General features: G+C 43.2%; 1 protein-coding gene across 1 annotated transcript; it reads right to left on the reverse strand.

Moving 5' to 3' along the window:
* Window positions 1–3,531: 3,531 nt before the first annotated feature.
* Window positions 3,532–7,714, reverse strand: FGF21 (fibroblast growth factor 21). Its single transcript, XM_058182597.1, has 3 exons — window positions 7,471–7,714; window positions 6,940–7,043; window positions 3,532–3,831 (listed from the first exon to the last, which is right to left on the reverse strand). The coding sequence occupies exons 1-3, from the start codon at window positions 7,712–7,714 to the stop codon at window positions 3,532–3,534; spliced, it is 648 nt and encodes a 215-aa protein (XP_058038580.1).
* Between the last annotated feature and the right edge of the window lie 19,922 nt (window positions 7,715–27,636).

Consider the following 27,636-nt stretch of genomic DNA (forward strand, 5'->3'; position numbering starts at 1 on the left):
ACCACTGTTGCAGCTTCCTTATGGTCACAGGGTCAAAATTCAGTCACTCAGCAATTTGCATGTATTTACAACACTTGTGGCATCCTGAGGACATTTGTGAGTTCCCCGGCTGGCTTCTGACAAGCAAAGAGAATGGGAGCAGCCGGATTCACTTAACAACTGCATGATTTACTTGACAATTGCAGTGATTCGCTTAACAACCTTGGCAAATAATATTGTAAAGTCAGATACAGCCCACTTAACAATAGCCTCATTTAGCATCAGACGTTCCAGTCCCAAGTGTGGTCGCAAGTTGAGGATTACCTGTATGCCTCTTGATACAAACAATTGGCCTAGTACCTCGACTTATGACTACAATTGAGCCCAAAATTTCTGTTGCTGAGTGAGACTTTTGCTAAGTCAGTTTTGCCCCATTTTATGACCTTTCTTGCCACAGTTATTAACTGAATCGCTGCTGCTGTTAAGTTTGTAATATGGTTATTAAGTGAATCTGGCTTCCTCATTAGCTTGGCTTGTCAGAAGGTCACAAAAGAGGATCACGTGACTTTGGGACACTGCAACCATCATAAATATGAGACCACTGCCAAGCATCTGAAATTTGATCACTTGACCATTGGGATGCTGCAATGGTCATAAGTGTGAAAAATGGTCATAAGTCATTTTTTCAGTAACTTCGAATGGTCACTGAATGAACTGTTGTAAGGTAAGGACTACATGTACATGCCTGTGTGTGCACCCTTGTCCTTTTTTAAGGGTGCCTTTTAAGGCTGGTATATGCACAAAGAGAAATTGCTGTCAAAGAGCAGTATTCTTTGCAATTCTGGTAAGGCCTAGGGACACTAGAGCTTTCTCTTGATCCAGCAGATGGTTGAAGGACCATCAGATCCTCCTTAGTGGGCAGACATCCAAGGGACAGGTCAAAAAGACCATGATGGTGGCTGGAACCCTCCCAGTGAAGCCCACCTCTTTTTAATGCACAACCACAGCAGCCATCTTGACTTTTTCGACCACCCACTCCCTGCAGTTGCCCCTGTCTGGATGCATGCTTCACCCTTACTTGAGGTTCTTGATGCCACAGAAGGAAGGAAGGAAGGAAGGAAGGAAGGAAGGAAGGAGGGAGGGAGGGAGGGAGGGAGGGAAGGACTCCTCCCTGTGCCATCCAGTTAGTGCTTTTGTAGCTACCACGGTTATACTAAGGGGTGTTTTAGAAAAGACCACAATACTTTTTTGCATGGTGTTCCAGTCAGGATGTTGTCCTATCACTGACGGCCAAAAAGTTGTCCATTATAATGGTAAACAGTGCTGCAGTTCTTCTCAAGGTCACTTTCCCCCAGTGCCAAAAGGAATGGAGTTGGATCCTGCGTTTTGCTTCCCAATTCCAATCACTTTCACTTTCTTGGAAATTCCCGTCAGTGTATTTTGGGAAAACCAACCAACCTTTGATCCCTTAGCAACAGCAGTTCGGCTCTTTGTCTAACATGGCTCCAGGGCATCTCCCTTGGCACATGCCAACTTCCTGTACCACGTGAGTTTTGGGATTAAGATTTATTAAATGCTAGTATTTTGCAACAGTTTCTAGCCTCATTTCTATCTGCAAAAAATATTCCTTGGCCCTATACAGACAATATAAATGGTGAGCTAGTCTAAGCTGAGTCTTGGTTTGGAAAGATGTCCTACATTCTTTTTTTTTTTCTTTTTTTTTTGTTTACATTTATACCCCGCCCTTCTCCGAAGACTCAGGGCGGCTTACAATGTATAGGGCTTTCTCATCCTGAGAAAGCCAGCATTAGACACTGGATGAGGAGATCCAGCTTCAAGCCCACTCTCAGCCCTTCAGTGGGTGACTTTGAGCCATTCTCAAGGTTGTTGTGAGGGGAAAGGAGAAGAGGGAACACTGTGCAGGTCCTCTTGGATTTCTGAAGGGTTGGAAATCCAGCAGATAAATAAATAAAAAACTAAAGTAAACTGGGAATAATGGTGGCCTTTCGTGTAGGCTGGTAGGAAGCAATTTTGTGAAAGTACCCACAAGGTGCTCTCATCAGCTTACACCAGACATACAGATTCTGAAACTACAATGAGTTGGAGGAGGATCAAACTGTGCGATGAAATGATGGTCTTTGGACATTAGACAGATGTCGTATTTTGTATAAGAGCCATTGAAAGCAGTATTGAATTGATGGAATTGAATTCTGACTTTTGACTTCTGAGTAACTAAGTAAGTAGTAGGAACTCTTCCTGGGAGGGGTGTCCACCGGAGTGAGGGGCGGTGTCAAAATGGTGGATATGATGGAAGCCCCGCCCCTTTTGAACATATATGAGATGCCAAAAGAGTTGAGGATTCTCTTGCACTGCTGGGGTGGTCTGACTTTTTTGCCCTCCCTGCCGACGATAAACTATTGTTTATTTTCGCAATAATTACTGTTGCCCAATGAAAACATTTCTAAGAACTAATTTATATGACGTCAATTAATTACTTCTTTTTTCTTTAAAAAAAGCCTTTTATTTGTGTTCACATTAAAAATACACCATTCACGCTTCAGCCCACTGACGGTTAACACTGGTCACAATTAAAGCACAAGGAAACAGGTATTTTTATATAAAAATGAAGAAACAGAAAAAGAATACAACAATTTTCAGATTTGTGTCAAGTCAGTGAATTGTCAATAGCACAACAATAGTTTCACCAGAAACAACTGCTGCTGAAACACACACAGCAGAGGTACATTCTTTTAATGACAATGTAGTATAGCTTACAAATAAATAAACATTCATAATCAATATATGTGCCCTTTACTTTGTTTTCCTTATTAGAGTTCTCTCTTTTAAGTGGTATGATGGCTTACAAGCGCAATACAAGCTTTTTTTTTTTTTAAAGGCAAATAAAAATGGGGCGAAAAGGGGATTTCGGCCTCTTTTGATTCATAAACCTCATTGTGGGGGAGTCACAAAATCAAAATGGCGAATGTGATGGAAGTCCTGCCTTGTTTTTACATGCAGCCTCCAACCTCTTTGCACCCATTGCTACGGCTCATTAATTGATTTTTGGAGAAACAGTACTCAAAAAAAATACAGAAGGGATATCAGGCATAAAATCATGATCAGATTTAAAATTCAGTTGGCTGGTCCTCGCCAGAAAGGGAAATAAATATGCAGGCAGAAAATATACACATATAAACGGTTGCATATAAATAACAATATATAAATATCTGTGCACAAAAGATTTTCACATTATGCCTTCCCTTCCTGCTTCCCTATCGCTCTAGCTTACTTCAATAAATAAACCTCATATAATATATAAGTTACTTAAATAGTTGGATAAATAGAAATAAAACCTTGGATTTTTTTTTTTAAAGCTAGCAAGATTAACAATGGAAAATTGAAAATTTGAAGTGATTCAGACAGAACAGAAATTCTTTGTCTGTTTTGGGATTTGGGAATCTCATCATTCTGCTCCTTTGCACTGATCTGTCTTCCTCATATTTACTCTTCATATTAATGCAATAAAATAGAGGTGGCCGAGCTTGTCCTGCTCTATCTGAAGGCAAAACTTGGGCTTCTTAGGTCCTGATTTTGACCCATTATGTTGAAGGGATCAGGTGACTCAATGTCATGTACCTGTTGAATGTATTCGGAGTTCATGATTATGGGTTCAAGGGGAACCTTGTTTATTAAAGGTAGGAACTGGGAGAAAGGGGGCAGCAGACGGCTTTGGGCCAAATTCTCCATCAAGCTGAGGCTCACCGGAAGATTGTATGCTTCTGAATAGTACACGTTATAGCCATCTTGAAGAACCATCTCGCGGAAGTTACAGGCCTCTTCCGAGTACGACAGCTGCAAAGAGAAGAGATCGCTTGGATTATTAGGTCTTCAAGAATGCAGAGCCTTTACAGACAGCCAAGAATAAAGAAGCAAAAACAACTGAATTTCATTTCATTTACCTTTGACGTGGCTAGGCTTAAAGTTAGTTTATTGTTATCTTGCTCCTATAATAGCTTCCTACAGTATGTATTAAATTCTCTTGTGTCACATTAAAAAATACAATCAAGCAGCAATTGTTAGGAGGCCACTGAAGGCCACATCAAGATTTCAGATATCAGCAACCATTTGACATTACGACGGACTCTAAAAATTGGGACTTTTGACCCTGTTCCAATTTCACCTCTTCCGCAGTCACATGATTGCAATTGGGCATTTGGCAACTAGCCTGCATTTATGTATGGTGTTCGGCAAAAACTGGCCTGCAGCAAACAGGGTTCACTTAACAACTGCTGCAAAAAAGGACATCAAATCACGTCCAGTCACACAGTGACCTGCTTTATGACTGTCATTATATATGATGGTAATTGCAAGCTCTATTACGGGTGTAACTCTAGGACACAGATGTCAAACTTGATCAGGTCATGTGACATAACATGACGCATTGTGATTTTTTGGCTTTTGCAGAGCAGGGATGAGTGTGGCCTGCATGTGATGCATCCGGGGCCCCCGGGCCATCAGTTTGACATCCCTGCTTTAGAACTACCTATTGCCAGGAGATTGTACAACAATTATCTGTGCAAAGTGAGCATAGAATCAATGATATAGGATCATACCAAATTGGTAAGCCTGAGGAAAAAATTTTATCCAATCTTCTGCCATCATCTGCTATATTATTTCTTGTAGCTTCAGTTATTCATGTACTTCCTACTAAGACAATAATTTCCTTAGGTAATCTTTTTCACTGTCAGACAATTCTTATCACCAAGAACTTTCTAGTCTAGCATCTAATCAAACCTGGCTGTGCACAATTTTCAGTCCCTTTGTAACTATGAAAGGAATTAAACAAATTGTTGTAAGGACTATCTATAATTCAGCCTTATATACATTGCCGTACCTAATCTATGCAATCAAGCTACACCATAATATAAATTGATTTTGGCTAAAGAAATGCTATTTTCACTGTTCAGTAGTTATATCAACAGTGAATATAGTGTTGTATGATCAACAAATGTGCAATTCCTCCATTCAGGCTTGAAATTTGGCATTGAATTCTGCAGTGTTATCATCTTTACCATTTGTTTATTTGCAACGTTTATATCTTGAGCATCTGCCAAAAGTTTCTATTTCTATGCACTGCGGTCAACTTGTTGCAGCATACAAGTTCAAATTTCAGAAGTCAAAAAAGTTGGATTGCAATTTGCAACCTGTATTTTTTATCCCCTTCATTTTCATAGACATAACGATTCAAAATAAGAAATATTTGTTCAAAATTGTTTTTCTCCCTTCACAAAGTATTTCTGTTTCACTGGCCCAGTAATTAAATGTTTAACTCAAAAACACACTCCCCTTGTAATGAGTGGATTTGCCTTGCTCTAATAGCATGCTAAAAAACCCATGACCTGTTGGGTCATTGTTTCAGAGATAAATCCAGTGGTGGGATTCAGCCAGTTCGCACCACTTCGGGAGAACCGGTTATTAACTTTCTGAACAGTTTGGTGAACTGGTTGTTGGAAGAAATCATTAGGGCAGAGAACCGGTTGTTAAATTATTTGAATCCCACCACTGGATAAATCCTTTGGAGACCCTCAATATCTTCAACAATGACAGACCTTCTAATAATATAGTTCTTAAAAATCCAGGGGGATATTCAGTGTTGCATCTCCCTTTAAAGTAGCCCATGTTGAACTCTAGAACACAGTCAAACATCAACACATGAAAAGTTTTATGACATTTTGCATGATGTCATAAAATGCTTCATGATAATTTTTAGATTTTAAATTATTTTTTTTTAATTTCCAAATTTCAGTCTCACGGGAGTCCCAAATTTTGGACGCTTTCTAGAAGTTAGCCCATTTGAAATACCTCAGTTGAAAAAGTTTTACTGTATGATGTATCATTTCCCCCAGTTAAAGATTACAGAACGAGAATTTTATTGTATATAGATGCAGATTGACTTAAAGCCATTCATTTAGTGACCATTCAAAATTACAACGACACTCAAAAGTGACTTACAACTATTCCTTGCACTTATGACCATCACCGCATTCCCATGACCATGAAATGTAAACAAATGCCTTCCTTAACAATTGAAATTCTGATCTCTATTGTGGTTGTGTGTACCTGTAATACACACATCAGAGTTTATGAAGGACCCCTTTTTCCTGGTTATTATATAAGACATAATATACTGTATGTCTCAGTTTTTATTCCTATTTAATTTCTTTTTTATATTGTGTTTCAACTGTTTTAATTGCTTTTATGAATCACTGTTCAGAGTCACTGGTTTCAGATCGGCAACTATGCAAACTGAATGAATAAATAAATATAGGGGACTACAAACATAAATGCTGCTATGACTTTAAAAAGAAGAGAGAAAGCTTCTTAAGGGATGTCACCACATTTTAGTTTGTCCCTAAAAATGTAGGCTTTTTATTATGATTTCAGAATATATCCACTAATCTATTAAGTCCCCTCAGCATCAAAAGATTAAAATGCAGGAACAGTTTGCTTTGATTTTAATACAGTACTATCACACATTATTTTTGGTATGTATGATTTTGGGGGTGTAAATTTAATTTGTGAATGAAAACAACTCGACTATCTCTGGAAAACACCTGGGTCAGTAACTGGTGCTTGTGTGTTCTGAACGGCAGACTTAACATTATTGCCATATAATGTGTGAGATGATCCCCCAAAAATGCATATTTTGGAAATGCGTGAACTCATAATCAGACAGGTGGATCTTTCAATATACAGCTTTATTTTACTCCATTGATCCTTTGCTTTAAACCAGTGTTTCTTTTTTGGAAATTCCCAGATGTGTGGACTTCAGCTCCCAGAATTCTCCAACCAGCATGCTGGCTGGAGAAGTCTGGTAGGAAGTCCACACATCCGAAAGCTGCCGAGATTGAGAAACCACTGCTCTCAACACAGAGATATAACCCAGATAATTATACTTACTGAGCCATATAGATGTCCTTCAGAATCCATGCAAAGAAATCTAGAGGTTTTCTTAGCCAATATACGAATGACCCCCAACTTTACTGCTTTGATTTCCATCAAACCTGCAGATTGGTGGGGAAAGGAATGAAAATTACTTGTGAAAAGGAGAACTCTTTAGAAGAGTTATAACTCTAATAGCCATCAACCTCTTCAGATCCTCTTCATTCTTATTTGTAACATCTGTATAGCATAATCTGTGGGAGCCCACCAGAACACCTTCTACGGTTCCTATTTCTACTGCTTGTTTTACTCTGAAAGTTTAGTGTGATCATCTGCAGCAGAGGACAAAGTTAACATTTGTTTTATAGATAACACATCTGTTAAGAAGCTACGTGTTCTGAAATGTCCTCTTCTGAAAAAAAACATATTTCATGACCTAGCACCCGATTCTTCCCCAAAGAACCCAGCTGACTGTACCCCAATTCCACATATAACTCTGGAAAAACTCATTTGGAGGAAACCAGAATGATTTATTTCCCAAATACTCACTGAAGGAATTCTGGTATTTGGAGCCACGCACTGTGCCATCTGAGAAGATCTCCAGGTGGAGTTCGGTCCGTTCATTGGTCGTGTAGAGATGACGAAGCCGGACTTGCCCATCAAACTGGTACAGAGGGTTGGAATTTGGCACCGGAGAGGCCACAGTCCTGAGGACCAATGTAGCCCAGAAGAGCAGGTTAATGGGAAGCAGGAAATAACCATTGCGTTGGAGAAGAACTGAAACAGACAGCATGGCTCAAGGATGGCTGATCCAGGCAAAATGTAGTTCTGGGATGGCAAAGATAGTCTTGCCCGTAGAAAAAATTCAAGGAGGAACTCAAGGTTCGAGGTCTTAGCCTAGTTTTGCCAGTCACTGGATTCTATTGTTTTGAAGGAAGACTATAGAGAATTCTGGATTCCTGCTCTTGTTGGTCTCACCCAGGAATTATGTCCAGAATTCACAAAGAAATGCAATCCAGAACTTCTGAAGGTTGTTATTCTTGGGATGGGATCTTGGGAGTCTAGTAAACTTCCAGTCACCCAATCAATGGGAATAGTCAGAATAAGGAAAGTGTCTTCCTTCTTGCTCTGTCTTGTGCCAAATTTGCTCCAAATCAGCAAACTCACCAATATATATACACACACGCTCTACAACCGAGGTAAACGACCTTCCCCTTGACTTTTGCCTTGCCTACAACTCTCCGCCCACTTCCATTTCCCCACACACTCACCAGGTTCCCCAAGGGTGAGTCACGGGGTGCCTCTTGCTCCTAACATGGGGTCACGAGGATGCCAAAGTTTAAATATTATCATTCTGCAGCTGCTTTCAAGCTACCGACAGGAAAGGATGATGTAATTTAGGGAATAGAAGAAAATGATGGCCAGAAGGAGGGGGAGAGAAGAAAGGGGAGGGAGAAGATGGAAAGGCTAGGATTGCCTCAGCATCCTGGAACTGCTCTCTGAGTTATCCAACTTGTCCTGTGATTCTATTAATCTTTCTAAATATGTGTGTCTCTTTACTATTTATGCTCTGGACTCAAGCAATTGTCAGCTGTAGGTGCAACCATACAGCCATGCTCTTTCTCTGTGTAACTCTCACACCCCTTATCCTGCAGAAAGAGATCACATGCTTCAGATGCCAAAGACCCCTGGTTCAGTTCCTGAACATCCAGAGGTTTATTTATTTATTTATTTATTTATTTATTAAACTTTTATACCGCCCTTCTCCCGAAGGACTCAGGGCGGTGTACAGCCAAGATAAAAACAATAAATATACAAAGTTAAAAATCAATTTAAAATACCTATTCAATAGTGGCCGAATTAAAACCGTCGAATTGACCAACCTAAAATACCCCATATAAAATTACAGAAAATATAAAAAATTTAAAATTTTAAAATTTAGAAATTTAAAAAATCTAAAAAAATCAGTCCAGTCCCGCTTGGATGAATAAATAAGTTTTTAATTCCCGACGAAAGGTCCGAAGGTCAGATATTTGGCGCAAACCGGGGGGGAAGGTCGTTCCAGAGAGTAGGAGCTCCAACAGAGAAGGCCCTTCCCCTGGGGGCCGCCAACCGGCATTGCTTGGCGGACGGCACCCTGAGAAGACCCTCTCTGTGAGAGCGTACGGGTCGATGGGAGGCATAAGGTAACAGCAGGCGGTCCCGTAAGTACCCGGGCCCTAAGCCATGGAGCGCTTTAAAGGTTGAGCAGAGCACAGATCCTGCTGCAAACTAGCAGTAGCAGTAGACTTATATACCGTTTCATAAGACTTTACAGCCTTCTCTAAGCAGTTTACAATGTCAGTATATTGCCTCCAACAATCTGGGTTTTCATTTTACTGACCTCAGAAGGATGAAAGTCTGAGTCAACCTTGAGCCAGTCAGGATCGAATTACTGACAGTGGGCAGAGTCAGCCTGCAATATGGCATTGTAACCGCTGTACCACCATGGCTCAATCTGGAGAAGCCAGTTACTATAGACATTAGTTGGTAGGCCAGAATCTACTGGTGGATCTCAAGTTGTAGATCATTTAGGGGCTCTGATTCCATCTTATTGTTGCCCCTACCAGCCGTTTTGGCCTTGGTTTGTGACTGTCTTGGCTTTATCCGCAGGCAGCGATAACATCTATCGATCAGGGAACCCCTTTTTCTCCTGCTGTTATTTATAATTTTCTGCATGAAATATTCGCCTGCTGAACTTCTTCGACTGCGAGGTTCCCCCGCCTCGCAGGAATGGCCCTCCGGGTTATCGAGGGCCTGCCTTAACAAGGGGTCTTGGGACCCGGAGAGGTGGCATGCGATGAAGAAGAATCTTTGGGGATTTGTAAATAGGTTTTTTAAAAAGGGTCTTTTAAAGGGGGGGAGGGAAGAGACGGGTGGGGGGAAAAACCCGTCGGGGAGGGTATGTCCAGTCCTGGGGTCCGTTCACGGCATTTTTACATCTGGTCCGAGGGAGGGGGGAGGGGCACGTTCCAGGTGTTGAGGGCGGTTCCATCTGTATGGTAAGTGGGAGGGGCAGATATGGCGGAAGCAAGGGGCCGTATCATTTTCTGGGAGCACGTGCTCGCTGTTTAAAAGCGATCACGTGCTCCGGCCCCTTGGTCCTTACCCGTTCCCCAGAAGGTCAGGATCCTCAGAGCTTGGGCCTCCGGTTGATGTTGTGCAATGCCCGGTCCATGGTTAATAAGGCCCCCCTGATTTGTGATCTTATTCAGGGGGAGTCCGCGGACTTTATGGGCATTACGGAGACCTGATTGGGCACAGAAGGGGGTGCGCCCCTGGTTGAACTGTGCCCTCCGGGTTTCCGAGCATTCCATCAACCGAGGGCCCAGGGTAGGGGTGGAGGGGTAGCGGTTGTGATGAGGGAAGGTCTGGAGCCGAGAGAGTCCACTGTGCCTCAGATAGCCGGCTGTGAATCCCTCCTTGTGAAGTGGGGCCATAGGAATCAGATGGGTCTGTTGATCATGTACCTGGCTCCTTGCTGCGTGACTACAGCCCTACCTGAGCTACTGGAGATGCTTGCCGGAGTGACGGTTGAGATTCCCAGACTTTTGGTCATGGGTGATTTCAACCTGCCATCGGCCGGCTTGTCATCTACGGTAGTCCAGGAGTTCCAGGCTTCCATGATGGCCTTGGACCTGATTCAAGTAACTGATGGCCCTACACACATGGGAGGGGCCACACTGGACTTGATTTATATCTCTGGACAGTGGTTTAATGATCTGGTATTAGGGGATTTAGTGATGGTACCTGTGTCATGGTCAGATCATTTTCTCCTCCGCCTAGACTTTCAGACCGCCGGTCACCACCGCAGGGAGACGGAACCAATGCGTTGGTTCCGTCCCAGGTGCCTGATGGACCCCGAGAGGTTCCTGACAGAGCTTGGGCCGTTTCCTGAGGATCTGGCCCACGGCACGACTGAAGAAATAGTTGCGGCCTGGGAACAGGCCGCGGCTGGGGCTTTGGACCGTGTCATGCCTTTGCGGCCTCTGACCCGGCGCAGATCTCAATTGGCTCCTTGGTTCTCTGAGGAGCTGAGAGAGATGAAATGCCGGAGAAGACACCTAGAGAGTACCTGGAGGTCCAGCCGTTCCGAGGCTGATTGGACACTAGTTAGGTCTTTCTCGAAAACCTACCTAGTGGCACTGAGGGTGGCGAAGCGTTCCTACGTTTCCACCCTCATTGCGTCGGCAGATAACCACCTGGCTGCCCTGTTTCGGGTGACCCGCTCCCTCCTACATCAGGGGGGGCAGGATGACCCCTTGCAGGGATGTGCCGAGGAGTTTAGTGGTTATCTATACGATAAAATCGCTCAGCTCCGGGATAGTCTGGACCAAAATTGCGATGATCCGGGTGAGATGACTGAGACACGTCTTGTTGATGTTGTTTGGGATGAGTTTGATTCTGTGGCTCTCGAGGACGTGGATAGGTTACTGGAGAGGTTGCATGCCACTACATGTTTACTGGACCCGTGCCCCTCCTGGCTGGTGCTGGCCACTCAGGAGGTGACACGAGGCTGGCTCCAGGGAATTATAAATGCTTCTTTGTTGGAGGGGGTCTTTCCCGCCACCTTGAAAGAGGCGGTGGTGAGACCCCTCCTCAAGAAGCCTTCCCTGGACCTAGCTATTTTGGGTAATTATTGTCCAGTTTCCAACCTTCGCTTTGTGGCGAAGGTTGTAGAGAGTGTGGTGGCATGGCAGCTTCCCCGGTACCTGGATGAAGCTGTCTATCTAGACCCATTCCAGTCCGGTTTCCGGTCCGGATATAGCACGGAGACAGCTTTGGTCGCGTTGGTGGATGACCTCTGGAGGGCCAGGGATAGGGGTTGTTCCTCTGCCCTGGTCCTTTTAGATCTCTCAGCGGCTTTTGATACCATCGACCATGGTATCTTGCTGCACCGGTTGGAGAGTTTGGGAGTGAGAGGTACCGTTTATCGGTGGTTCTCCTCCTAACTCTCTGACCGGTCGCAGATGGTGTTGACAGGAAGGCAGAGATCGACCGCGAAGCGCCTTACTTGTGGGGTGCCTCAGGGATCGATTCTCTCGCCTCTCCTGTTCAACATCTACATGAAGCCATTATGCGAGGTCATCAGTGGCTTTGGGGTGAGTTACCAGCTGTACGCTGACGACACTCAGTTGTACTTTTCCACCTCAGGCCACCCCAACGAAGCTATCGAAGTGCTGTCCCGGTGCCTGGAAGCCGTACGGGTCTGGATGGGGAGAAACAGATTCAGACTCAATCCATCCAAGACGGAGTGGCTGTGGATGCCGGCACCCCGGTACAGTCAGCTGCAACCGCGGCTGACTGTTGGGGGCGAGTCATTGGCCCCAACAGAAAGGGTGCGCAACTTGGGCGTTCTCCTGGATGGACGGCTGTCGTTTGAAGATCAGTTGGCAGCCATCTCCAGGAGAGCCTTTTACCAGATTCGCCTGGTGCGCCAGTTGCGCCCCTTTCTTGACCGGGATGCCTTATGCACAGTCACTCATGCTCTCGTCACTTCTCGTCTGGATTATTGCAATGTTTTCTACATGGGGCTACCCCTGAAGTGCACTCGGAGGCTTCAGTTAGTCCAGAATGCAGCTGCGCGGGTGATTGAGGGAGCCACACGTTGCTCCCAGGTAACACTGCTCCTGCGCAGTCTACACTGGCTACCTGTGGTCTTTCGGGTGCGCTTCAAGGTGTTGGTTACCACCTTTAAAGCGCTCCATGGCTTAGGGCCCGGGTACTTACGGGACCGCCTGCTGTTACTTTATGCCTCCTACCGACCCGTAGGCTCACACAGAGAGGGTCTTCTCAGGGTGCCGTCCACCAAACAATGTCGGCTGGCGGCCCCCAGGGGAAGGGCCTTCTCTGTTGGAGCACCTACCCTCTGGAACGAACTTACCCCCCGGTTTATGCCAATTACCTGACCTTCGGACCTTTCGCAGTGAATTGAAAACATACCTGTTTATCCAAGCGGGACTGGCTTGATTTTTAAATTTTTAAATTTCTGGATTTTTAATAATTTTAGATTGGGGTATTTTAGTATAAGTCAATTTGACAGTTTTAATTTTCGGCCATCTTTGAATATGTATTTTAATTGTTATTTTAATTTTGTATATTATTGTTTTAATCTGGCTGTACACCGCCCTGAGTCCTTCGGGAGAAGGGCGGTATAAAAATCTAAATAAACTAAACTAAACTAAACTAGATTCTGTCCCCACCTGAAGCTATCTTTGATACAAAGAGATCCTGAGAAATGAAAAAAGAAGAAATAATGAAGTGGCTTCAGATATTCATCACAGCAGTTATAAGTTAAAAGATTGTTTAACCTCTAAAATTACATCATCTACTTTCTATAACATACCCTACCTAATCATCCAAACCATAAATTATGTTTTTCATTTTTATGGAAAAAGTCCATAACAAGCTTCCAGATACCAATAAATGTAGGTCATGATTTTTCTCCAATCAAAGATGTCAATTTATCCAAAATCTATCAACTTCACCAACCATTCCTCCAAAATGGGTGGTGTCAAATCTTGCCATCTTTGTGCATGTAGTAATCTCTCCTCTGTAACCATATTGAAATAAATATTATTCCCTCTGTTATTATTCTGACATTTGCTGGGCAATCTCAAAGTACAGAATACCATTTAGATCCACTGTTATTTGGATGGAAGTGTCTACACCAGACTTCAGTGTAGCACAGAATATGACATAAATGGATCCACCATGGCAATTTGATTTTAAAACCTTAAATGGATCTGGGTATCAAGAAATTGCATTTCCCAGACAGATTTTTCTCATCTCATCTGGACAGGTACCAAGCTCCTAAGAACCCCCATTATTCCTGCTCTATGTGTTCTTAGTATTTATAAACAAACTACAATCATTTGGACTTTAGTCACTTCTTGTTTGGATTATTGCAATGTGCTTTATGTGGGACTGCCCTTAAAGACCACTCAGAAGCTGCGACTGGTCCAGAATGCAGCAGCACATAGACAGCAATTGTTATACCACGGATTAGATTGATGTTGTCAATCCATACTGATTCCCAGTTTTCTTCTGTATGCAATTCTGAGCAAGATGCTGGTTATCACTTTTAAAGGGGAGGAAGAGACGGGTGGGGAAAAACCCGTCGGGAGGTATGTCCAGTCCCGGGGTCCGTTCACGGCATTTTTACATCTGGTCCGAGGGAGGGGGGGAGGGGCACGTTCCAGGTGTTGAGGGCGGTTCCATCTGTATGGTAAGTGGGAGGGGCAGATATGGCGGAAGCAAGGGGCCGTATCATTTTCTGGGAGCACGTGCTCGCTGTTTAAAAGCGATCACGTGCTCCGGCCCCTTGGTCCTTACCCGTTCCCCAGAAGGTCAGGATCCTCAGAGCTTGGGCCTCCGGTTGATGTTGTGCAATGCCCGGTCCATGGTTAATAAGGCCCCCCTGATTTGTGATCTTATTCAGGGGGAGTCCGCGGACTTTATGGGCATTACGGAGACCTGATTGGGCACAGAAGGGGGTGCGCCCCTGGTTGAACTGTGCCCTCCGGGTTTCCGAGCATTCCATCAACCGAGGGCCCAGGGTAGGGGTGGAGGGGTAGCGGTTGTGATGAGGGAAGGTCTGGAGCCGAGAGAGTCCACTGTGCCTCAGATAGCCGGCTGTGAATCCCTCCTTGTGAAGTGGGGCCATAGGAATCAGATGGGTCTGTTGATCATGTACCTGGCTCCTTGCTGCGTGACTACAGCCCTACCTGAGCTACTGGAGATGCTTGCCGGAGTGACGGTTGAGATTCCCAGACTTTTGGTCATGGGTGATTTCAACCTGCCATCGGCTGGCTTGTCATCTACGGTAGTCCAGGAGTTCCAGGCTTCCATGATGGCCTTGGACCTGATTCAAGTAACTGATGGCCCTACACACATGGGAGGGGCCACACTGGACTTGATTTATATCTCTGGACAGTGGTTTAATGATCTGGTATTAGGGGATTTAGTGATGGTACCTGTGTCATGGTCAGATCATTTTCTCCTCCGCCTAGACTTTCAGACCGCCGCTCACCACCGAGGGAGACGGAACCAATGCGTTGGTTCCGTCCCAGGCGCCTGATGGACCCGAGAGGTTCCTGACAGAGCTTGGGCGTTTCCTGAGGATCTGGCCCACGGCACGACTGAAGAAATAGTTGCGGCCTGGGAACAGGCCGCGGCTGAAACTTTGGACCGTGTCGTGCCTTTGCGACCTCTGACCCGGCGCAGATCTCAATTGGCTCCTTGGTTCTCTGAGGAGCTGAGAGATGAAATGCCGGAGAAGACACCTAGAGAGTACCTGGAGGTCCAGCCGTTCCGAGGCTGATCGGACACTAGTTAGGTCTTTTCGAAAACCTACCTAGTGGCACTGAGGGTGGCGAAGCGTTCCTACGTTTCCACCCTCATTGCGTCGGCAGATAACCACCTGGCTGCCCTGTTTCGGGTGACCCGCTCCCTCCTACATCAGGGGGGGCAGGATGACCCCTTGCAGGGATGTGCCGAGGAGGTTAGTGGTTATCTATACGATAAAATCGCTCAGCTCGGGATAGTCTGGACCAAAATTGCGATGATCCGGGTGAGATGACTGAGACACGTCTTGTTGATGTTGTTTGGGATGAGTTTGATTCTGTGGCTCCCGAGGACGTGGACAGGCTACTGGGAGGTTACATGCCACTACATGTTTACTGGACCCGTGCCCCTCCTGGCTGGTGCTGGCCACTCAGGAGGTGACACGAGGCTGGCTCCAGGGAATTATAAATGCTTCTTTGTTGGAGGGGGTCTTTCCCGCCACCTTGAAAGAGGCGGTGGTGAGACCCCTCCTCAAGAAGCCTTCCCTGGACCTAGCTATTTTGGGTAATTATTGTCCAGTTTCCAACCTTCGCTTTGTGGCGAAGGTTGTAGAGAGTGTGGTGGCATGGCAGCTTCCCCGGTACCTGGATGAAGCTGTCTATCTAGACCCATTCCAGTCCGGTTTCCGGTCCGGATATAGCACGGAGACAGCTTTGGTCGCGTTGGTGGATGACCTCTGGAGGGCCAGGGATAGGGGTTGTTCCTCTGCCCTGGTCCTTTTAGATCTCTCAGCGGCTTTTGATACCATCGACCATGGTATCTTGCTGCACCGGTTGGAGAGTTTGGGAGTGGGAGGCACCGTTTATCGGTGGGTCTCCTCCTAACCCTCTGACCGGTCGGAGATGGTGTTGACAGGAAGGCAGAGATCGACCGCGAAGCGCCTTACTTGTGGGGTGCCTCAGGGATCGATTCTCTCGCCTCTCCTGTTCAACATCTACATGAAGCCATTATGCGAGGTCATCAGTGGCTTTGGGGTGAGTTACCAGCTGTACGCTGACGACACTCAGTTGTACTTTTCCACCTCAGGCCACCCCAACGAAGCTATCGAAGTGCTGTCCCGGTGCCTGGAAGCCGTACGGGTCTGGATGGGGAGAAACAGATTCAGACTCAATCCATCCAAGACGGAGTGGCTGTGGATGCCGGCACCCCGGTACAGTCAGCTGCAACCGCGGCTGACTGTTGGGGGCGAGTCATTGGCCCCAACAGAAAGGGTGCGCAACTTGGGCGTTCTCCTGGATGGACGGCTGTCGTTTGAAGATCAGTTGGCAGCCATCTCCAGGAGAGCCTTTTACCAGATTCGCCTGGTGCGCCAGTTGCGCCCCTTTCTTGACCGGGATGCCTTATGCACAGTCACTCATGCTCTTGTCACTTCTCGTCTGGATTATTGCAATGTTTTCTACATGGGGCTACCCCTGAAGTGCACTCGGAGGCTTCAGTTAGTCCAGAATGCAGCTGCGCGGGTGATTGAGGGAGCCACACGTTGCTCCCGGGTAACACTGCTCCTGCGCAGTCTGCACTGGCTACCTGTGGTCTTTCGGGTGCGCTTCAAGGTGTTGGTTACCACCTTTAAAGCGCTCCATGGCTTAGGGCCCGGGTACTTACGGGACCGCCTGCTGTTACTTTATGCCTCCCACCGACCCGTACGCTCACACAGAGGGTCTTCTCAGGTGCCGTCCACCAAACAATGTCGGCTGGCGGCCCCAGGAAGGGCCTTCTCTGTTGGAGCACCTACCCTCTGGAGCGAACTTACCCCCGGTTTATGCCAATTACCTGACCTTGGACCTTTCGCAGTGAATTGAAAACATACCTGTTTATCCAAGCGGGACTGGCTTGATTTTAAATTTTTAAATTTCTGGATTTTTAATAATTTTAGATTGGGGTATTTTAGTATAAGTCAATTTGACAGTTTTAATTTTCGGCCATCTTTGAATATGTATTTTAATTGTTATTTTAATTTTGTATATTATTGTTTTAATCTGGCTGTACACGCCCTGAGTCCTTCGGGAGAAGGCGGTATAAAATCTAAATAAACTAAACTAAACTAAACTAGATTCTGTCCCCACCTGAAGCTATCTTTGATACAAAGAGATCCTGAGAAATGAAAAAAGAAGAAATAATGAAGTGGCTTCAGATATTCATCACAGCAGTTATAAGTTAAAAGATTGTTTAACCTCTAAAATTACATCATCTACTTTCTATAACATACCCTACCTAATCATCCAAACCATAAATTATGTTTTCATTTTATGGAAAAGTCCATAACAAGCTTCCAGATACCAATAAATGTAGGTCATGATTTTTCTCCAATCAAAGATGTCAATTTATCCAAAATCTATCAACTTCACCAACCATTCCTCCAAAATGGGTGGTGTCAAATCTTGCCATCTTTGTGCATGTAGTAATCTCTCCTCTGTAACCATATTGAAATAAATATTATTCCCTCTGTTATTATTCTGACATTTGCTGGGCAATCTCAAAGTACAGAATACCATTTAGATCCACTGTTATTTGGATGGAAGTGTCTACACCAGACTTCAGTGTAGCACAGAATATGACATAAATGGATCCACCATGGCAATTTGATTTTAAAACCTTAAATGGATCTGGGTATCAAGAAATTGCATTTCCCAGACAGATTTTTCTCATCTCATCTGGACAGGTACCAAGCTCCTAAGAACCCCCATTATTCCTGCTCTATGTGTTCTTAGTATTTATAAACAAACTACAATCATTTGGACTTTAGTCACTTCTTGTTTGGATTATTGCAATGTGCTTTATGTGGGACTGCCCTTAAAGACCACTCAGAAGCACCAACTGGTCCAGAATGCAGCAGCACATAGACAGCAATTGTTATACCACCGGATTAGATTGATGTTGTCAATCCATACTGATTCCCAGTTTTCTTCTGTATGCAATTCTGAGCAAGATGCTGGTTATCACTTTTAAAGCTCTAAATAGAACAAGACCTGGTTATTTTATTTGTGGGACTGTCTTGCCCTAAGAATATCCACCCGTACCACTAGATCTGATAATGTAGTGTAAGAAATATATAGCACCACAGAGCAAACTAAGAGTACAGTCACCATGTGCTTTACTGCTCAACTGTAACAGGAAACAGGAAACTCTACTCAGAACAAAAGGAACCCTAGATTATAACCATAGATGCAAACTAAACATTACCATTTACTGGCTGAATAATTCTGTAGTTGTTACAATACAAAAATACATTGTTGTTGCAATACAAAATACATTCTAACATGTATTCCAACAGGTGGGCATGCTCTGGTCCCTTCCCTGAAATTCTATAATCTGGTGGGACCACAGAAGCTAGCCTTTTCCATGGCTGCCTCTACCTTATGGAAAACCCTCTCCCTGGTGATTTTGCAGGCTCCCACTTTTTAGCTTTTAGGCCTAGCTTGAGGAGGAGATTTATTTATTTATTTATTTATTTATTTTTTGTATTCTATTGTGTATTGTTGTGGTTGAAGCTGAAGTAGTCATTGACGGGAAGGACATTGTAGCAGATGATTTTATGAGCTATGCTCAGGTCATACTGAAGGCGGCGTAGATGAAGGCAACAATCCTCAAAATTGCAGGATTTTCCAAAACAATAATGGAAAATTAGTTATTTTCCTCATAACTGGCAATATAATCCTATCTGCAGATTATACTGTATTTTCAAAGATCTCTAGATGGTTAGCATCAGAAATGTATTCGTCAGATAAAGAATATTTATTTTTATATGCGGAACACATGGCCTACTTATGCCATGCATTTTCTTCAAATTAAAAAACAGCTAACATTTTCTTAAGAAATACCACATAGCTACAGCAATGAGCATATACAAGCTGTATGTAATAGAAACAGAATAACAAAGGCCTGGAATAATCTCATGGCTGTGATTGATATTTCCTAGGAATTAGCAAAGGGTTAGTTCTGTATACAATGAGTGTTTCTGAATCTGTAAAAGGAAAAGTGTGTATGTTTCGGTAAGTATGATGCACAAAATAGAAAGGAGAAAATACATTTCTTCCTAAAGTTTATTTATAATTCTCAGCTGCACATGAGGGGGAAAGATCAAGGAAATTAATCAGAAATGGATCCTTTGGGAGAGACCTGTTTTGCTACTGGCATGAGGTCAGCAAATGTTGCTCTCCTTATTTAGTGTGTAGAGGATATATTAAGAACAGGGACTGGTGAATTCCCCTGATTTTATTTTTCTCCCCTCCTATTGGCAGCCAGTGGGAAAGCATCAATTACTGATGAGAGGTGGGGCCTGAGGAAGAAGCAGGTTTTTACTAATGGCTGGAAGAGTAGGCTTAGCCACCTATTAAAACTTGCTCCAGCTAGCTTGGAATAGTGGTTAAGACACCAGGCTTGAAACCAGGAGAATGTGAGTTGGGTGATCAGCTGGGAGACCATAAGCCATTCCTTCTCTCTCATCCTAGGAAGAAGGCAAGGGCAAACCATTTCCAAATTCTTGCCAAGAAAAATGGAGAAACTTATTTAGAGAGCCACCAGAAGTCAACATGGATGTGCACACGTATAGTAGCATGGCATGAATATTTCACATAAATACTTCAAAGAGACCCCCAACTATCAGCTGTTCCAAAATACGGGTTGTAGAAGTCACTCCCCTTGGCTGCTGTAGGTAGCCCTGGGATACAGCCTTGAGAGAGATAAGCACGGAATATGCATCTGTCTTTGGCTGCTGTGCCATTTTGTGACTGAGGCTCACAATTGAGCTCAAAATTTCTGTTGCTAGTTGAGACAGTTGTTAAGTGAGCTTTGCCTCGTTTCATCACCTTTCTTGCCACAGTTTTTAAGCGAATCGCTGCAGTTGTTAAAACTAATAGCACAGTTGTAAAGTGAATCTCGCTTCCCCGTTGACTTTGCTTGTCAGAAATTTGCAAAAGGCAAACTGCAACAGTCACAAATATGAGTCAGATGCCAAGTATCTGAATTTTGATCATGTGACCATGGGAATACTGCTAGGGTCTTAAGTGTGAAAAAGGGTGTGACGTCATTTTTCCCAGTGCCATTGTAACCTTGAACGGTCACTAAATGAACAGTTGTAAGTCAAGGATTACCTGTAGTGCCCCAAAGCTCTCCTCTTTGAATAGACCCATTTCAAAACCCTTGTGTCAAACCAGAGCTAAATATGGGACCCCTACTGGGCTACAGGAGGGCTGTTCTCATCATTTGGGGTGATGCATTTCCAATGTTATATTTCCATTATTAAGTCACAATAAGTAAGAGGCAGATAGGAGTGCATTTCTTTCCCGCGATGCTCAGAAAGTTGGAATTATACAAGACTGGCACCAATACAATATTATCCAGGAATGCCATTCCTGGCAGCCTAGATAGCCTTTTATAACATTCCTAAGAAATAATTCTCATTTGGCATAAGAGCTGTGTCCTTTAATTAATCTTTCCATAAGAATGATAGGGAAGTTGTGAAATAATTATACCATTGGAATAGTTCTCATTCCTTGAGAAACGTTGCTATTTCATGGCAACTCAAAATAAAAAAGGAAGGAAGGAAGCCAAACATTGGATATCAGTACAAAAATTTGCTGGTAGTGATTTGCTCAGATTCTTCCCCAAAGACAAGTAATGTTAGCATCGTCCTTTTTTTGCCTCCCCTGTATTAGATCTCCACTGACTGCTCTGCCCCCGTCCGTGTATGGGTGGAGAATGTTTTGCGTAGGAAAATATATAAAATATGTGGACAACCTATGGGCCAAGAGCCACATACATCCGAACCTCAGTATTCTTTTTCTGCTGCCACAATCCTTTGGAGTAGGCTGATCCAAAGATTTTCTTCTGATTCTTTTTATCCATTGCTCTTCTCACTTTGTCCCATTACCCCCCCCTTCCCATTCTGGAGAATAAAAGAGGTAGCTAAAGCTTTTACAGAAACACCTGTGGCTGCTGATGTTATCCATTCAGTTGTGTCCAACTGTTGATGGTTCTATGGACCAGGTCTCTCCATATCTTCCAATCTTGCTGTCAACTAGCAAAGCATCCCTGGTCTGCTCTTGAGTTGCCATAGGCCAAGGAGGGATGGGAAACCAACAAAATGGCACAGCAGCCAAAGACAGATGCATATTCCGTGCTTATCTCTCTCAAGGCTGTATCCCAGGGCTACCTACAGCAGCCAAGAGGAGTGACTTCTACAACCCGTGAAATTGCTCCATTGGCAAATGTGATTGATGACACACCCTGGGGGGAAGGGGGACAGGGTTCTAATTGGAGCATAAATTATGTAGGGTCAGAGCTGGCTTCACTTGGGAACCTGCCAACATGAAGCTCCTAATAAATAACTGGATTTCTTTTGAAGCTTGGCTCAAGACTCATGATTTAATTAGGGCATCCGTCGGAACCCTGACACTTGCACTGCTTCTTTGAGCTTTTCTATGCTGTGGCTGGTGTCAGCTTTGGCAGCGTCCAATCACTGTGCTCCTTAATGGCCTAGTTTCCTTTTACCGCCAACCTTCCAGAAGCACCTATTTGGTGCCATAAAACTCCTGAAAATCCAGGAAGTTGGGGTGATGTTGGGGTGATGTTGCAATGATACCAACTATATCTTCAGGGATCCCCCATTTCTTGCACATGAGAGATGCAACTGAAAGTTTGCCACTCTTACTTGTCCTCCAGATCAGTGTTAACCTTGGCAACCTTAAGATGTGTGGTTTTCAAGTCCCAGAATTCCCCAGTCAGCAAATTTGAGAAACTCTGCTGTACTGTAAAGCTGGGCTACGAACTGCAATTGGTCAGCCTGGCCAATAGCTAGCGATGCAAATAATTTTAGTTATCCAATGTTTAAAGGGCGCCAAGTACCCCCATCCCTGTTTGAAACTGTGCCAAATTTTTAAAACTGACATTAAACAATGGTAAATTGCTGCCTTCTTAAATATTCTGAGAGCTATTCTGCCTTTGATATCTAAGTAGGCTCCCCTTAACAACATATACAGTAGTCCTAAACTTACATCCATTTGTTTAATGACCATTCAAAATTACAACAGCACAGAAAAAAAATGACTTATAACCCTTTTTCATACTTACGACTGTTGCAGCATCCCCTGTGGTCACATGATCAAAATTTGGATGTTTGGCAACTAGCTCATATTTTTGACAGTTGCAGTGTTCCTGGGGTCATGTGATCCCCTTTTGCGATGTTCTGACAAGCAAAATCAATGGAGAAGCCAGATTCGCTCAACAACCACGTTACTAATTTAACAACTGCACTGATTCACTTAACCACTGCGGCAAGAAAGGCAGTATAATGGGGCAAAACTCACTTAACAATTATCTCTCTTAGCAATGGAAATTTTGAGCTCAGTTATGGTCGTAAACTGAGGACTATCTGTATTTGGAAAGGTAATCTTGAGCTTCCTCGTGACACAGAAACGATGTATTTCCCAGATGGCAGAATTTGGAAATCTGAGATACACTTATCAAAGGATGTCATTGACCACAAGAGGATATACTTCAAGTGAACATGCAAGGACTGTAATGCTGTTAGTTAATGATAACAAACTTCCTTCACTTTCTCCAAGTCCTTGAGTCGGTACAGGAAACACACTCACATTGCTTAGTAGTTAGTCAGTTTCTGTTTCCCAGTTTGGGTGGTGATGGAGGTCTTGTTTCTTTCTCTTGTGTCTTTTTTTTCTCTCTTGTGAAATTTTGCTGTACAGTACTGCAATTCAGAAGAAGAAGGGGGGGAAAAAGGAAATGAGTAAGAAGACAATAAAAAAAATAGATACTCAGGAGCTGACAATGATGTGCAAGAATTTTGTGTCACTTTCAGATGACGAAGTAATTGCCTAATGATTCTACCACCTCCATCGTTCACTGTCCCTTGTCATCTGACAATATCTTCCATTGTTTCATTTTCCAAAGATAAATTGGTAAAGAGTTTAGAAGGGTAGGGAGAATAAGAGAAGATGAACTACATACTGTACAGTAATCCTTTTAACAAGCAGTCTTCTAGATGGATCACTTGGTTGAAAAGAAGAACCAATGAAGAACATTTTCAGAATCCCTCGCATCCTGGACATAAACTGTTTCAACTCCTACCCTCAAAACGACGCTATAGAGCACTGCACACCAGAACAACTAGACACAAGAACAGTTTTTTCCCGAAGGCCATCACTCTGCTAAACAAATAATTCCCTCAACACTGTCAGACTATTTACTGAATCTGCACTACTATTAATCGTTTCATAGTTCCCATCACCAATCTCTTTCCACTTATGACTGTATGACTATAACTTGTTGCTGGCAATCCTTATGATTTATATTGATATATTGATTATCAATTGTGTTGTAAATGTTGTACCTTGATGAAGGTATCTTTTCTTTTATGTACACTGAGAGCATATGCACCAAGACCAATTCCTTGTGTGTCCAATCACACTTGGCCAATAAAATTCTATTCTATTCTATTCTATTCTATTAAATGCTTCCCTGTATGAAGAAATAGGGTTTTTGAGTGTAAAATAGTGCTGAAGTTAGCAGTACAGGTAGTAGTCAACAATTCACTGTTACAACAGTTCACTTAATGTTCAAAGTAACTACAGCACTGAAAAAAGTGAGTTCTGAGTGTTTTTCACACTTATGACTGTTGCAGCGTCCCCATGGTTACGTGATCAAAATTCAGATACTTGGCATCTGACTCATGTTTATGACCGTTGTAATGCAACCTTCTGACAAGCAAAGTCAACGGTGAAGCCAGATTTACTTAACAACCTTGTTAATAGCATAACAACTTAACAACAGGGTCAAGAAAGATCATAAAATGGGGCAAAACTGACATTACAAATGTCTTGCTTAACAACAGAAATGTTAGGCTCAGTTGTGCTCATAAGGGCTACCGGTATAGGGGCAATTTAAAAGCAGCTTTGTATTTAACACGCCTCTTGATACTCAGGGGTAATCAAAATTTTGTGCAGGTAAATGCATGCAATTCCATATAAGCCAGAGATTAGGCTGGCAAAAGAGGGGAACTGACTTCCATGCTAGGCAGAGAAGAATGAAAACTTGTCCTTTGCAATTAGCGCGTGTTGGAAGAAAAATCCATCTGGTTCAGTTCCAAGCTGGGAGAAAGACACTGGAAACATGGAGGCTGATTGAAAAAAAAAGTTTATTGATGAAGCAGAACCAGCAACCACATGTGATTCTAGGAAGTTGACAAAATGGTTGAATGAGTGGATGGATCTTTATAGATTTCTGTGACTTTGAAGTTTGGACTATTCTGGGGGTGGTGCAATGAAGGAGCTTGTGTTCTGAAAGGCTGCTGGGCAATTCCTATTGTGGCTAATGGCTTTCGTCCTGTGTTCGGATCTTGGGTGAGGGGCTGCTTTCTAATCCTACCATTCTGCCTTTGTTAGCTGTCAATTTTTGCTGCAAAATGGATTTTTTCAATGGATTTCTGCCTGCAGTATTTGCTTTGCTTATGAATAGAGCTGTCTAGATACTTGTCTTCTTTCAATAATCTCTTTATCTATTAAGTGCTGGCATCTGAGGTGAGCTATTAGGAAAGATTGGGGGGCTGCTCTGTGCCTCTAAAAACATGTTTCTCCATTTCTCTTTTAGGGAAATATTTTATCCTGCCTTTTTTAATATTTCCCAAAATATTTCATTCTTCTGGGGTGGGGGGGACGGGGGGCTTCCCACATGTATGAGTTTGTCTTTACACGTCTCGGATTTTTCTGATCTTCCCCTCCAAATGGGCCAGCAGCTGAACTATTTCATGACTTCCTGCCATGAATAAAAGCGATTCATTCATTGTGGTTAGAGCTAGGCAAGAGATCACCCTTACTTCTAAACAATAGACTTTAACCTCTATAGCAGGGGTCTCCAACCTTGGCAACTTTAAGCCTGGCTGGGGAATTCTGGGAGTTGAAGTCCTCCAGGCTTAAAGTTGCCAAGGCTGGAGACCCCTGCTCTATAGCATAGCGATTCTCAACTTTGCAACTGCCACACTAAGAGCCAGTTTGGTATAGTGGTATATACTTTGGCACAAAGACAGCTGAGGGATTTTGGGCCAGTCTATGTTTCTCAGCCCTAGGAAGCAAGCAATGGCAAACTGCCTCTGAAAAATCTTGCCAAGAAAACTGCAAGGACTTGTCCAGGCGATTACCAAAAAAATAAAAAATGGACTTAAGGGCACAAAAAAATTTGAACCTTTGCACAAGAGTTCAACACAGAAAACTAATTTGGTTGTTTTTGGTTAGGCATCAACTGAGAAACCTGTGAGACCCCTCCCCCCCCTGCTCTGGTGACATAGACATCTCTTTTCCTCTCTGTTTATGAGGTGATAACATGGATGTCCTCTGCTGTCTTTCCAATCTTGAAATACATTATGGAATTCTCCTGGAAGGGAGTGGCTTGAAAGTGACACCGACCTATGCATTTCCCTTGTCTTACCAATGGATAATGTGTATTGTTTTGTTTTGCCAATTTTCCTTGTTTATTTACCCACCCCTGAAAGAGGTAATTCTTCGCCTCCTCCTGCAGTCTTGACACAAAGGCTGAGATCTGAGAATGGCACAAATAGCGTTGGAAAAGTAAAGTGAATAAAACCAAACTATTCCAAACACAGTGGCTGCAAAGGAACCATTTGAAAAAGAAAAGAAATAAATAATAATAAGCTTAATGTTAACCGCTCCAATCTTGATTGCAGAAAATATGACTTCAGTAACAGAGTTGTTAATGCTTGGAATACACTACCTGACTCTGTGGTCTCTTCCCAAAATCCCCAAAGCTTCAACCAAAAACTGTCTACTATTAATCTCACCCCATTTCTAAGAGGTCTGTAAGGGGCGTGCATAAGAGCACAAGCGTGTCTACTGTTCCTGTTCATACCTATATATATATATATACTTATATATTGTATAGTTATTACATGCTTATGCTTATATATACTGTGTGACAAAAATAAATAAATAAATATAAATAAATAAAAAATCACAGAGGTGGGGTCTAAAACAACTCACCATGGCCAACTCTCTACAGTCAACTTGTGTGGCCAACTCGCCACAGGCCAACTCGCCGTGGGAGAAGAGTTATAGAAGAGATGATGGAATAGAAGAAATGGTGGAATAGAATCATTAAAGAAAAGACGCAAAGGAAGGGCAAAATGTGACATGTGAATGACAAAAAATAAAATAATTATTTAATTATTTTAAATAATTAAATTGAATTATTGAATTATCCCACAGTGAGTTGCCCCACGAAGAGTTGGCCACCGCAAATTGTCCCATGGTGAGTTGTCCATAGTGAATTGACCATGGTGAGTTGGCTATGGCGAGTTGTCCCATTCCGCAGAGGTGAGTTGTGAAATGAAAATGGAGAAATATATTCCATTGTTGGCCTAAGAACAGGAAGAAAAGTGATTAGGCAGATTTTTCCAGGACCCCAATTGCATAAATCTGGTGCCCCCACAGGAAAGACTCTGTCCAAAAGATTATCTTAGTTCATCTAAGTTAAATAATTGTACATTATACACGAGCACACAATAGATTTAAGCTTAATGTTAACCGTTCCAATCTTGATTGCAGAAAATATGACTTCAGTAACAGAGTTCTTAATGCTTGGAATACACTACCTGACTCTGTGGTCTCTTCCCGAAATCTCCAAAGCTTCAACCAAAAACTGTCTACTATTGACCTCACCCCATTCCTAAGAGGTCTGTAAGGGCCGTGCATAAGAGCACAAGCGTGCCTACCATTCCTGTCCTATTGTTTCCTTTCATTATATCCAATTAATATAGTTATTACATACTCATACTCATATATATGCTTATATTTTATTTATTTTTATTTATTTATTTGTCACAGCAATATATATAAGCATCACACAAAAAGATTATATAGTATATAGAATAGAATAGAATAGAATTTTTATTGGCCAAGTGTGATTGGACACACAAGGAATTTGTCTTGGTGCATATGCTCTCAGTGTACATAAAAGAAAAGATACGTTCATCAAGGTTTGATGATGATGATGATCAATATATCAATATAAATCATAAGGATTGCCAGCAACAAGTTATAGTCATACAGTCATAAGTGGAAAGAGATTGGTGATGGGAACTATGAAACGATTAATAGTAGTGCAGATTCAGTAAATAGTCTGACAGTGTTGAGGGAATTATTTGTTTAGCAGAGTGATGGCCTTCGAGAAAAAACTGTTCTTGTGTCTAGTTGTTCTGGTGTGCAGTGCTCTATAGCGTCGTTTTGAGGGTAGGAGTTGAAACAGTTTATGTCCAGGATGCGAGGGATCTGCAAATATTTTCACGGCCCTCTTCTTGATTCGTGCAGT

The sequence above is a fragment of the Ahaetulla prasina genome, chromosome 4 (genome assembly GCF_028640845.1).
Source record: "Ahaetulla prasina isolate Xishuangbanna chromosome 4, ASM2864084v1, whole genome shotgun sequence".
Lineage (NCBI taxonomy): Eukaryota > Metazoa > Chordata > Lepidosauria > Squamata > Colubridae > Ahaetulla > Ahaetulla prasina.